This window comes from Panthera tigris, chromosome B1 (assembly GCF_018350195.1).
Source record: "Panthera tigris isolate Pti1 chromosome B1, P.tigris_Pti1_mat1.1, whole genome shotgun sequence".
Lineage (NCBI taxonomy): Eukaryota > Metazoa > Chordata > Mammalia > Carnivora > Felidae > Panthera > Panthera tigris.
This window is the reverse complement of record NC_056663.1, coordinates 80930432-80943474: the sequence shown is the minus strand read 5'-3', so window position 1 is coordinate 80943474 and position 13043 is coordinate 80930432. Positions and strand designations below refer to the sequence as shown.

Here is a 13043-nt window from a genome sequence, read left to right as displayed (position 1 = left end):
TCAAGTAACATCATCTAGATCAGGAAAATCCGAAACAATGAAAACTTTCCCTCTGGTAAACAGCTGGACAGACTACAGTTCATCTACTGCGAGTACATCAAAGAAATGCTATAAGCAATACAGAATAGCTTTCCAATTTGAAACACAACAGGAATCAGATATATCAGTCTACGTGTCATTTAGTTCAGGGCAATAAGTTCGTGCTACAAATGGAAATGCTCCTGCAGACTAAAAGGTGGATAATTGAAAGACTGCTGTCCTCATCATCACTGTCCTAGTCTCTGAAATGAACATGCACTCAGATTGATGGTTTGGAGGTGACCACTTGGCATCTAGACCCATCTATTTGTGAATAAGCCAATTAGCCCTAACAAATGCAGAAAGACTCGTAGTGCACAGCTTGGTGAATTTTCACAAAATTACATAAGCATATAATCAGCAGCCAGGTAAAGAAATGGAACATCCTTGGGGCGCCTGGGTGACTCAGTTCGTTGAGCATCCGACTTCAGCTCAGGTCATGATCTCACAGTTCATGGGTTCAAACCTTATATCGAGTTTTGCACTGATAGAGCAGATCCTGCTTCAGATCCTCCGTCTCCCTCTCCCTCTCCCTCCCCACCCACCTCTCTCCCCCTCCTTCCCTCGCACGTGCTCTCTCTCTCTCAAAAATAAACATTAAAAAAAAAGAAAGAAAGAAATGTAACATCCTGGCTTCCTAGAAACCCTTCTTGCGCCCCTTCCCAGCTGCTACCACCCCCAATACCGAATACTTATGGTGACTTGTCCCGTCGCCAACTCTTAGTGTGGGCGGTAGAATTTCAGGGGTAGAGACTGATTTTGCCCAGTTCCAGCATTATAGTTTGGGCCCTACCAAAAAAAATAAAGGCACCTGGGCTGAAGTTGACAGGACTGCTCCAGATGGTAGACTTTTTTTTTTTTATTATTATTTTTTATTTTTCATTTTTTAAAAATTTTTTAACGTTTATTTTTGAGACAGAGAGAGACAGAGCATGAATGGGGGAGGGTCAGAGAGAGAGGAAGACACAGAATCTGAAACAGGCTCCAGGCTCTGAGCAGTCAGCACAGAGCCTGACGCGGGGCTTGAACTCACAGACCGTGAGATCATGACCTGAGCGAAGTCGGATGCTTAACCGACTGAGCCACCCAGGCGCCCCTGGACATTTTGAAAAAGAAGGGATATGGAAGAAGCTTGGAGACCTTCTATCCTCTTTCTACTGGAAAGTGGGCTACACTTAACACCTGGGCTCTCCTGATTCCCAGTCTAGAACTTTTTCTTCTGTACTGCTGACTGGATCACCACTACCTTCAGCATTATGTGCTTTATTTAACCAAGAGGTTTTTACAGTTTCCTGAAACTATTTCTATGGTTCAGAGGATCTACTAAAAATGACTGAAAATAAACATTAACCCTTTCTTTAATTTTCTTAATTGAAAGAAGCATTTTAAGGGACTACGATTACCAGATATTTTAAAGGAAGAAAGAAAAGAAAGAAATGGAAGAGAAGAGGACAAAATTAGAATTAGAATTCTAATTAAAATTAGATCTAATTAGATCTAATTTTAATTAGAATTAGAATTCAAAATGTAGAATTAGAATTACATTGATAAACAAAATTACACTGATACACAGAATATTCTTATCTTGTAACTTCTTTGAAGTATTTTACTTAAAGGGCTACTTTTTATTCCTAACTAAAAAAGGGTAATCCATCAGTGATACGTCAGATGCCAAATGTGGGTATATGTGAACAAATACCGCAGAGATGTGTTCCTTATGCTCACGGCCAGTGACACCTCACCTGACTTAGCAGGTGGCGTGACAGGGCACAAAGGAAGAAAATGTACTGTGTGCAGTTCCGGGTTTGAATTCCGGTGCTGCCGCTCACCAACGGCAGGACTTGTACAAGCTATTAAGCCTCTCCGCAAAAGGTCCTAGTACAGGTACAAGTACAGAGTGCTTCGTACTGGCTATTAAATCTCTCTGCAGAAGGTGCAGACTCCCAGTTATAAGACAACTAAGTCATGAGGACGTAACGTACAGCATAGGTAATGCTATCGTATCGTTAATCTTTAAGTTACTGCCAGCGTAGAGCTTAGAAGTTCTCATCATGAGAAAAAAAGTGTGTCACTGTGTATGGTGATGGATGGTACCTAAACTTACTGTGGTAACCACTGTACAATATATATATATATCAAATCATTATGTTGTCTACCTTAAACTAACACCATCTGATATGTCAATCATATCTCAATAAAATTGGAAAAGTTATTAAATCTCTCTGAACCTCCATTTAGTCATTTGTAAAGTAAACATAATTCCCATGTCTCGGTGAGTTGTTTTCAGAATTAAATGAAATGACATCGGTCCTGTGCCCTGATAATTACATTTGACCTTGAACAACACAGGGGTATTGGGGTGCTGACCCCATGCAGCCGAAAATTGCATATAACTTCTGGCTCCCCAAAAACTTAACTACTGGTATTAACTATGGTATTAACAATAATACCATACTGTTGACTGGTAATCTTCCCAATAATATGGTTGATGAGCACATTATCTTGAATGTTATAGGTTATGTGTACTGTATACAGTATTCTTACAATAAAGACGGCTAGAGAAAAGAAAATTAAGAAAATCATAAGGAAGAGAAAATACGTTTACAGTACTATACAGTGTTTACCAAAAAAAAAAAAAAAAGCTGCATTTAAGTGGACCCGTGCAGTTCAAACCCGTGTTTTATTAGCTTCCTTCTCTGTACGCAACGAATGTGTGTAATCAAAAGGAGCTTAAGCTACAAAATGATACACACCAACAACACTCAAATGTTCTACTGTTTATCCGTGACTTAGTCTGAATTTAAAAAGAATCCGCTGTGTTTGAAAAAGGATTAAAGAAAACACTTTGCTGTAATCTAGGACAGAGTTGTCTATCTGTCTGTCTGTCTGTCTGTCTCTGTCTCTCTCTCTGAGCTGGTTAAGTCTTAATGTAAAGGAAGGCGATGTGCACATCTTCAAAGCCAACAGTCTGAAAGAGGTCATTCCTATCTGGCCAGTAGCATGGCAGGCGGACAGTCCACTGTGGGTGCCCCTCGACGTGAGGCATCATTTGTTTCGATTTCAGTGAAGTATATGAGATGGTACCACTTATATTAGATTGATGGGCAGAACAGAGAGAGGAAAATAGATTGAGAATTGGCCCAGTGACAAGGCAGACCACTCCAAACTGGTCTTGTTAGCTTCACAGCAGATCCTGATTGGCATACCAAGTCCTGGAAGGACCCAAACTCTCCCCGTGTTCTGTACATCCTGTTCATGTGCTGTAAACAACAACGACAAAAAGTGTTGTTTTCTTTTTAAGGGGTTCTGGCAAATGATCAGGGCAGGGGTTTACAAATGTAATTGTTGATACGTTTTGCATTGTCTAACTCTAAGCTCGGTCTGAAATATCAAACAGAAGCATCAGTGACTCCAAACACTTTGAAAGAATTCCACAGAGACCCACATTTCCCTTCACACCCGCTCTGGTTGTGTTTTTGTTTTTTGGCTTAATACAGAGCAAACATACTGCGCCTTCAAAATCATAATAACACAAGAATTGAAGCTCCATATTGTTTAAAAGTAGTGCTGAGATATAAATTCTTCTCTTGATGGTCTTTGCTTATGGAAAGACGATGGGGAATTGTAAACAGCTGCAGGTACAATGGTACTAATGCATCCACTCCTTATACAGACCAGCCCTTGGTGCCCTGAAAAACACCCGATCTCACACTCTTTTTTCTATTAGTGTAAATCTTCTACAAAGTGAGACGATGACAAATTAGACAAAGTACATTAAATCATACATGGTCTGTAATTTCTATCTCCCCCATTATAGGAAAGTTCTTTTCTTCCTTTTGTAAAATCACCATCAGCAACACCACCACCCAGGGTGCACTCAGGCATCTATTCATGGCTTTAAGGATATTTTGTCCCCATGTCCCTCCAGCTGAAGGTGACAGGAGCTTTTAACTCGTCATTTTATTAAGGATTCCTGGTGTTCCCTCTGTCTCAGACATTCACAGCAAGTGAAAATGTTAGGTCTTGGCTCATGAACATTCTTTGGTTCTCAGGAAAGTCAGTCTAGAAATAGTGGCAACGACGAAGGCCAGGACACCCTGAAGCTCTGTGTTTATTCTGTTTCTCTGGGATGGCGGCAGCTGTGTGTCTCAGACACCATCTGCCGAAGGCAAATGCCTAGTTAAGTGTGCTATTCTCGATGTCTTCGCAGTCCACAGCCCTACCCACCTCTCCCCACTTTGCTATCCCCCATGCTGCTTGCTTCACTCTCCACAGGCCTGCAACACAATCACAACACGCTGGGTGGGTCCCCTTGGTGTGGAGCTGTGGCGTCGTAAAGGGTGCTCTCGCGTGGCACGCCTCCCCTGCCCCACGGGCTTACTCCAGAAGTGTTTAGAAGATAATCTCATCCCCTTGATAGAAGGTATATAAATATATAAGCACATTATCTATGGTGTTTGAAAAGCCCCACAAACCTAAAAAGCATGTAGGTACCTGGACTCTTTGGGGATGAGAAGAAAGCTATGGGTCTTCAGCATTTGCTGAAGATTGAAACCAGACATGTTAAACCTCATTAATTATGGTCTCTACTAATTGGGAATCGGAGACAATTCTTTGGGCTGATATTTATCTTTGCATTATCTCTGGAAAGAAGTTTGCTAAGTAACTAAAGAATAGAAATAACATTGTAACGGTAATGTTTAAGCTACTGAAGAGAAGATTTCTAAGAACTCTGAGGCCTTTATTTATACAGTAACAACAAATTATTTTTTGCCTAGTCACTAAAGCCACCTGTCTCCTTCCTGGCTTCCCCATTTCTGCACAGACACTATTCCTCCCAATTCAACTTGCTCATAGCAAAGCTAACCAGTCTCCCAAACCCATGAACTGACCCTTTGTCTGCCTCTCTCACCAACCACTTCCTTTTCTCTTTAAACCCAGGTCCTCATCAATAATGTTGCCTTAGTATTAGAACATCCCCCATTGGACTCCTCTTTCTTGCCACATCTCCAATGATTCAGCAATCTGCTGCCCACTCGGTCTTCTGAAATTTTCTGTAGGAATCCATGACTCTTATACCCGTGAACCTCAAGGTCCTCAACTGTCGCTTTAATGTCTTTGCTTCCAGTACTGCATTTAGCAGAGTACTAGAATAATTGTAGGTCCACACTATCTAGCTGAGACCCCTGGGCTCTGACGTGTTTGGGACTCATACTTTCTCTTATTTTAGAATGATAATATGATGCCTGAGACATATTTTACATAACACTCCAGTGGGCCTTCATAGTCAAGCACGTTGATATTTCTGTAGCAAAATGTATGAATTTCACCCTTGGTAGTACATGAGGGCTATAAATCGCCTCCCATTAGGTTTTGACACTAAGTAACTTATTAAAAAAATTGCAAATTGCAGTTGGTGGAGCTTTTTGGATTTCAGAATTGTGGGAAAGGGACTGAGGAGCTGTAGTCAGAATACGATGGCCATTTATCACTATCCAGACTTGAAAGAAACGTTTTCTTGAAAAGTCTCCGTCCTGCAATCTTTTGTTAATTCAGATCGGTCTTCTCCACAGTTAGCCCAAATTATTGAGGCTGTCCTCACAAAACATGTCTTCAGGTTATGGGAACTTTGTGATTACAAGGTTGTCCTTGTCATTTTTAATTTTTCTAATTTGACTCCATTTCTAAAGCATTTTCAACTAGCTTATTTTTTTTTTTTAAAGTTCCTTATTAGTTGTCTGTTTTAGCAAAATGTATACTCATTTTGTTTGTCCCCTGCCTAAATAAAGGCTCTTGGAAGTATAGACTGATTCTCCCTCAGAATGGTAGATTTACATTTCAAAAATCCCAGTTATGCTGACTTCCCACCCAAAATAAAAGTTAACTTTTTAAGTGAGTTTATCTAATTTGTAATAGGTCTATCCAGCAAACCACACAAACCTCTTCTATACACAGTGAAACATACACTGATATCACTCTTTGAGGTCGAGTTGTAACTTGACCAATAAAACCTTCTTAAAATATAGCCAAGCCAAACATTATTAGGGCAGCAATGCAGGGTTTGGATATACATCACGGGATGCTGGCTGTATGGGTCACAGCACTCTGACAGGCAGTTCCTAGGCAGTTATTTTGACATTAGAAAGTCACAATCCATCAACTTAACAGCAGGGTGATAATTTGGGGACTAGGGAGATGGCTATACAAAACGACACTGTGGGAAGCAAACAGTAGTTCAAATAGCTCCTGTTTGAGAATGAAGACATCAACTAAGCAAAATTTCTCTCCACCTCTAGAACCAGGTATAATGTAATGTGTTTTGGTGGTAGCGCGTTATCTATGGCGTTTGAAAAGCCTTGCAAACCTAAAAAGTATGTAAGTACCTGGACTCTTTGGAGATGAGAAGAAACGGATCTGCCATGACAAGACTATTAGAGTGACAAAGAGTTGCGTCCCCCCCCCCCCCAGTGTTTGTCACAAACCACTTCCAGTGACCTGTGTGTGCTACCCCAAGCCAGTATTTCCTGAGATGCTTCTTGGCTCTTTCTGAATTGCAAAACACTCAGACTTCCAGCCATCTGTGACACCTGGCTCCTTGGGCGAGTGGGAGACACTTGGGCTTTATCGTTGCAGGGGTTCCTGGCCAATGACCCTGCTATAAGCCCTTCCTGAACACTCGTGGCCTTGGTCTCCCATGCTCTCCTGGACAAATGAATGGGTGCAGAGGCCGTGGAGAGCTTCTGAAATTTTCTCAGTTGCTGGAACTAAAGTAACAACAGCAGGAAGCTTTCAGGCTGCTGCACTGGGGTTGGGGTGGGAGGTGGGAGGGTGAGGACTATGGGCTACCGTGCATTGGTTCTCAAGTGTTCTCATCTCATAATAACTCTGAGAACACACAGACAAGCCCTGAGGGATGGCCATGCAATTGGGAAGGGGACAGAAAACACATCTTGCCTTCTACTCTGGAAAGGAGAGTAGATAATAAATTATGTATTGATGCTGAGATTGCAAAAAGGAACATTAGATGGATATATGCAGATACTCTGATTAAGAAGAGAGGCGGAGTCCAGGTGGCGAGATTGTCTTAATGAGCTGTGCTGCCTCCATGGAAACCAGAGTGGTCTTTGTGGCCACCCACACCCCACTAGGGTCATGACCTTCCCTGCTGGTGATTAGTTCTTGCCACTGCCCTCCTGGCAGTCTGCCCGAAATACTAACAGTGTGTAAAGCAAATTACTTTCAGGTTATACTTAGCTCTTTCAAAGAAAAAGAAATTTGCTGTATGAACGAAACATCAGCAGGTAAAGAACAACGAGCTCCTAAAGCAAAAATGAAGCACTCGATTACTGCCGACCCTTGATTTTAATAAACCTTTGTGGCTGTTTAAATTGAGTTTCTCCTTTAAAAAAGAAAAACTAGCTTCAGACGAATAACTTCAGCACATAAGCTGAGAGTATCTGAGAATTTACACATATCAGAAAAGTAATTTTAAGCAACCAACAGTAGAAGCAAAGTCAATAATGTTTCCATACCTGGCGCTGATATTCTTCCGTGAAGCACAGAGTCACTGGGCAGCAGGTCTTTCGAATTAGAGGTGAATGGTGATTGTCTAAATGTATCTTCTGAAAAGAAAGGGCTGGGATGGGGGAAAGCAGAGCAAAGTTTAGGAAATCAAAGTTACTTACATTACCCAGAGCATCCGGCCCCAAAGACACACAGACACACAGACACACACACACACACACACACACACACACACACAAATGCAGGATAAGGTACCTTTTTAAAAAAAAATGGTGTTTAGAGAATCCAAGAAGATTGTGCTTAAAATGGAGGAGAAAATATATTACATCAGACAAGTGCTGTCTGTATATTCTGTCTGTTGGTTTTATATTTAAGGTGAATATATGAAATATCACCATCTTTGAAACATTGTTAAGCACAGTCAGGACAGCTGAGCAGTAAATTTTACTCTTGTACTATATGTTCACTATATGTTGTGCCCAGATGAAGACCAACTGCCCAGATCAGGATCAGAATCACAAAGGCCTATTTGAGGTTCTTCCCAGAGGAGCAAGAGATTTGCCCTGGTTCATGCACATTCTGTCACCTGGGTGCTTAGGACCAATAGCACGCATCAGAAGGACAGCAGGCAGGCCAGAGTAAGGGGCCAGTGCACTTTAAGAGATAATTCACCGGTCCCCACGGAAACCGAGACTGCATCCTAGAACCATCTTGTTCTGGAAGGAGTTAAGCCAGCTAACGGGACTCCTGAAAGGACCCTGGGGACCCATTATTTCCCATGAAACTGAGGCCCTGACTTGACTGGTTCTCAGTTCCCCGAGTGGCTCAGCTAGAACTAGAAGCAGGGATGTCAGACATCCAGCCGGGGTTTTGCTCTGCAGCGAACACAAAGGATTTGGTTGCTTTTAACCAGAGTTTTCTAATCCAATTGTAGCATCCACCGTCCATTCCTCTAAAGTAAACTGAAAATAAGTAATGTGATCACATGTGTGAATACTGCAGTTATCAGTACAGTCCAACCTGGAGAACGACAGCCCAATTTATTTACAACAGAGGAAATTTATTTATTTATTTTTATTTGTTATTTTTTTTCACTATATGAAATTTATTGTCAAACTGGTTTCCATACAACACCCAGTGCTCATCCCAAAAGATGCCCCCCTCAATACCCATCACCCACCCTCCCCTCCCTCCCACCCCCCCATCAACCCTCAGCTTGTTTTCAGTTTTTAAGAGTCTCTTATGCTTTGGCTCTCTCCCACTCTAACCTCTTTTTTTTTTTTTTCCTTCCCCTCCCCCATGGGTTTCTGTTAAGTTTCTCAGAATCCACATAAGAGTGAAAACATATGGTATCTTTCTCTACAACAGAGGAAATTTAATGGAGGAAGTGGGTACACAGGTGGTGAAGGTCCATAGGGACAGTAATGCAGCCCGACACAGACTGGCGCCTCCCTGAGGCTGGAGGAACAAAAGGAGGAGGTAGATGATGCCCAAGGTCGGGGGCCACCTGGTACGGTCTGCACCTTGGAGGAGATGCAGCTGCCGCAGGAGACGGAAAGGGAGCGGTCTTCCCTAAGCCCCTCCCCCTTATCCCACCAGGGCGTCGGATTGGTGGAACCTTCCCACAAGCCAAGGAGAGTCAGCCTGCAGGGATCAGGTCCCCTTCGAAACTGCAAACCAGGGGGAAGCCTGGGAGGCTCAATCGGCCTCCGACTTCGGCTCAAGCCATGGTGTCACAGTTTACGGGTTCAAGCCCCACATTGGGCTCTGTGCTGACAGCTCAAAGCCTGGAGTACACTTCGGATTCTGTCTCCTTACTTCTGCCTCTCCCCAGCTCGTGCTCTGTCTCCACCTCCCTCTCGAAAATAATAAACATTAAAAAAAAAATTTAAAAACACCCCTGCAAATTAGGGGAAGGAAAAGATGTGAGGGCACACGAGACTAGTACTGCCACGACTAGTGTTGCTTTTCTAAACATGCCTCAAGGCTATGGTTACTGTCATTAAACAGTAAAAGGAAATATTAAGATAAAGACGGAAGACATACTTCTTGTAAGTACAAGAAGTAAAACATATTAGTTCACAATATTTGATATGACTGTCAGGCCAGATTTAATGCAACTTTGTATGGCAGGCTTTTTAGTTATATCTTAAACATAAAACAATTTAAAGGGGCTTAAAGAGTGAACCTGCTACAGGCTAGTAGGTGATGGGAAATGGGGAAACGATGCTCAAAGGTAGGCAGCTCTGAGTTCAAATCCCAGCCTCACCACTTCGGCTGTGTGACCTTACACGTATTATCGAGCTTCTCCGAGCCTCCGTTTCTTGTCTATAAAGTGGGGTGATCACAGCATCCACACCTCACAGAGGAGCTGTCAGGACTGAATAAGATGGTCTGGAGAATATGCTTCTGTAGTGCCTGGTAAACACTAAGTGCTCAATAAATGTGAGTTATTTTTTATTTGCATCTTTGCCTAACTCAAATAGGAGCATAAATGAGCCAACCTACAAGTTGACAGAAAGCGTAGAGTTTTCTTGTATAAAATGAACGAAGAAAAAGCCCTCAGATTTTGAAGAGTCTTTTTGACTTCTGGGTGACTAGGTTAATTTCCAACTCTTCGGTGAAGGACATGGTTAACAATCAAAGGGCTTTTAAGGACAGAGATACCTTGGAGGATTGTTGGTCAAACCCAGAGTATTAAGATTTCTCCACTCCCACCTGGGTAGTGCTGGAGCTTCCATACAAAGGTGCCAGTGCTATTCTTGTGTCTGAGCGGACAGTTCACAGGAGAGACACCTGGAGCTGGTCCCCAGGCACAGGGTTAAAGGTCAGGCAGTGGGTCTGCATATTATTGTGACTCTGGAGGTAGCAATTCCCTTAAAATCTGAGAGTTCGGAGAAACCCACAAACTGTTTGGTCTGAAATGTGGAGAGTTCCCTCTGAGGACATCAAGAATCTCAAAAAGGGCTCCCTAATGGGTATCTCAAAATGTCACCCTTCTTGCCACAGAGACATGGTGGGTACTTCCCCCATTCCCTCGATCTGCCAGCAGCTGTCTAGTGAGTGCCTACAACGTGCCAGGCCTTGGGAACATAATGGTCAGCAAAACCAGCCATGACTCCAAATCTCAGGGAGTGCAAAGACCTGTGTGGGTACATGAAAGGGAACTGTAACGGAGTCTAACGCTGTGGAAGGGAGGGTACAGTGTTACGGGGCGGGGGGGAGGGTGTGGGGGCTAGCCTGGCTAACTGAGTCGAGACCTGAAGGGAGGGTAGGGTTGTGGGAAAATGGGGAAAGTGTCCCCTGCACAGAGAACACAGCCCATCTACAGAGCTGCTGGAAGGCGCATCGAGGAGGGACATGAGGCTAAAGCCTGGGGAAGGAAGGCACACTGCATGTAGGGATCCTGACTTTGTCCCAACAGCAGTGGGAAGTCCTGCTGTGTTTTAACAAAGCAGTGGGGCCTGCAGAAGACAAGACAGGTGGCCAGAGTAGCGGTCCACATGAGACATCGTGACACCGGTGGCCAATGCAGCAAACCAGCAGTGACACATGCAGACCGAATAATGGTTTAAGAGATAGGGCAGGTAAAGACTACAGGTACATTTATTTTTTTAAGTTTATTTATTTATTTAGAGAGAGAGAGAGAGGTGTGCACATGAGCACGGGATGGGCAGAGAGACGGGGAGAGAGAGAGAATCCCAAGTTCGATGTGGGGCTCAAACTCATGAACCACGAGATCATGACCCCACACTAAAAAACTAAGAGTCGGATGCTTAACCTACTGAGCCACCCAGGCACCCCAAGGTACATTTAAAACCAACCCTCAGGTTTCCAGGTGAACCAGGACGAGGCTGCCACGGTATGTGCCAGGAACAGGCTCCTAGATTTTGCTAAATACTGGAAATGGGCTACCTCTGCATCGCAGATCTCCACCGACATGAGGAGTGAAGCCCAGTTATCACCAAGCCACTCAGAAGAAATTGAGTTGAAAGGGAGACAATCACCGAGGGAAACAACATTCCAAATAATTTTCTACCCTGGATGCAGCTTTATCCTGCACAGCACAGAAGAGGTTTCTTCTCAGGGAGAAGGAGTCATGCTGCATACTAAAAAGGCAACAAAGGACAAGCAATGTTACGGGGCAAGGAATCAATGAAGGACCCTTCACAAGCCAAGGCAGCATGAGCCTAATGTGAGGTCTTCTCTAGAAAGAGACGATATTAGATTAACAGGGCATCAGTCTCAGGCCAAACGTGCAGCTGCAGTGCTCTGCATTGGGAGGCGTCCCCCGGAGGCGGGGAGCGCGGTGGTTTAGCACACCGTTTGCAACAATCTGACTCTGCATTCCGTACTGGCCATTTAATAGTTAAGTGACTTCCGGTCAACAGACTCTCTAGCCTCTGTTTCATCACTGGAAAAAAGTTTCAAAATACCTTCTTTGTAAGGGTGCTGCAAGGTTAAGTAAGGTATTTCATGTTAATGTTCTTAGTACACAGTACATGCTCAAAAAAAGTAGCAACTGATGCATATATCGCTACTCACTGTTCTAAAGTACTTTGTGTATATTAACTTCAGGTTAGTCCTCACAAGGGCCGTACTGGGTGGCTACTATTATTATTATCCATAAGGAATGCAGAGACTGGGGCACAGAGAAAGGAAGGGATTGTCCATGCCCGTGAGCTGAGCTCAGATTTGAATACAGGCAGGCTGGCATCCCAGTCTGCACTCTTACCCACTAAGCTACACTGCCTCCCTCCTGTGATCCCTTAACATCCAGGCAGCTCAGGGGCGGTACAGAACCGCAGATCCTCCTTGGAACGAACAGAGCAAAAGGAAGGGATACAGGAAGGAGGGCTGAAGGGGGGATGGGAGCAGCCATTTCAGTATGCAGGATCCCAGGTAACTGAAGAAAGACTTTTTCACCTGAGAAACACAGCACGTGAAAATGATTTAGTCTTTCCCTCCCTCTAGAAGTTAAGATATGCCCCAATTTCCTAAAACTTCTGCAACCCAGAGGCCTGTCAATTTGCAATCCTAATTATTCCCCCCCCCCCCCCATCTGCACCCACTGGTTTTGAGGGCAAGCTCATCTCTGTGATTAAGCCTAAGTGAAGAGGGAAGAGTAACGAGGCCATCAGGTGTTCACAAGCCTCTATTTCAGCACAGATCTGAAGCTCATGGTGGCACTATGGTTACACAGACATTTGTATATTAATCTTCCAGCCACCTAGATTGGCAGCTATGTTTCAGGAAGAGGAGCAGGAAAAACCAAACTTGCAGGATGCCTTACATAGCATGTGCTTGATTAACGGGGTTACATCTCCAATGACATTAGCCATCTTCAACTCTGCCCATGATCTGAGGACAGAAGACACTGCACCTGCACCTTCGCACCAAGCGATGTCCTTTTCAGAATGTCGAGATGGTATTCCTTAAGC

At 43.6% G+C, this 13043-nt stretch overlaps 1 protein-coding gene across 5 annotated transcripts in view; it reads right to left on the bottom strand.

Moving 5' to 3' along the window:
• ZNF827 (zinc finger protein 827) overlaps positions 1-13043 on the bottom strand; it is a 171999-nt gene that overhangs the window by 53109 nt on the left and 105847 nt on the right. For all 5 annotated transcript variants that reach the window (XM_007091762.3, XM_007091763.3, XM_007091764.3 and 2 more), the window contains exon 8: positions 7611-7714. In XM_007091762.3, the coding sequence (XP_007091824.1) occupies positions 7611-7714 (104 nt within the window). The remainder of the gene's footprint in view (positions 1-7610; positions 7715-13043) is intronic.